We start from the raw sequence: 764 nt of genomic DNA, 5'->3' as shown, positions 1-764 counted from the left end.
CCTTAGCGCTATATACTTATATATGCAGAAAGGAAAGGCAGAAGACAACCAGAGACAGATAGATGAATATACTGAGGAAGAAATGAATTATCATATCCTACACTTTCCCCTTAAATAAGCAATCACCATATACTTTCAATGACTAATGATTCGTTACCAAAATACTCAGAGGATTCATGTTCTAGGATGTCTGCAGTCCAGCTAATGGATGACAAAGCGTCTATTCAGCGAGGTGTGCCACTGTGTCAATGCCTGCCTTCCGTATCTGTATTTATACGAGTGCGAACTCACGGAAGGACTGCAAGGATGCCAGATTTATACTCTTGCTTTGAAGGATATCGCTGTACAAAGAAGTTTCCATTGGAATTGCATGGAGAATATCACACATACTATGTCTATATGAATGTACATACATACAGTAACACTCGCATGCACATATACTTAATTGGTTATTGGTTGAAACAAATGCGCTAGAGAGCAAGGACATGCAGCACTAAGGTAAAAGTGTACACATATACTTACACGCACATATGCATGTATGCTTATCATAAAACAAAAACCCTTCATGTTGAAAAACTGAGCTACATTTGGGAACCGGTTTTGATTAACTACATTATGAGAAAAATAGAGTAATTTGAATATTTTACGAGATAAAAGGTTACTAATGCATATAGATGACGATGTACTCATATGGCAATATTTCCATAAATGATAATTATATTTCCACGCTTCATTTATGAAAATAATTGTAGCTTGAGTCGAGA

The 764-nt window shown here is 36.1% G+C and overlaps 1 protein-coding gene across 1 annotated transcript in view; it reads right to left on the bottom strand.

Moving 5' to 3' along the window:
* Positions 1-764, bottom strand: part of LOC119588277 (PE-PGRS family protein PE_PGRS33-like) — a 14,517-nt gene that overhangs the window by 551 nt on the left and 13,202 nt on the right. Inside the window, exons 6-7 of the mRNA XM_037936973.1 lie at positions 292-341; positions 134-201 (exon numbers count right to left, since the gene is read on the bottom strand). Of these exons, the coding sequence (XP_037792901.1) occupies positions 134-201; positions 292-341 (118 nt within the window). The remainder of the gene's footprint in view (positions 1-133; positions 202-291; positions 342-764) is intronic.

This window comes from Penaeus monodon, chromosome 23 (genome assembly GCF_015228065.2).
Source record: "Penaeus monodon isolate SGIC_2016 chromosome 23, NSTDA_Pmon_1, whole genome shotgun sequence".
Taxonomy (NCBI): Eukaryota; Metazoa; Arthropoda; class Malacostraca; order Decapoda; family Penaeidae; genus Penaeus; species Penaeus monodon.
The sequence above is the reverse complement of the archived record's forward strand: the minus strand, read 5'-3'. Positions and strand labels throughout refer to the sequence as shown.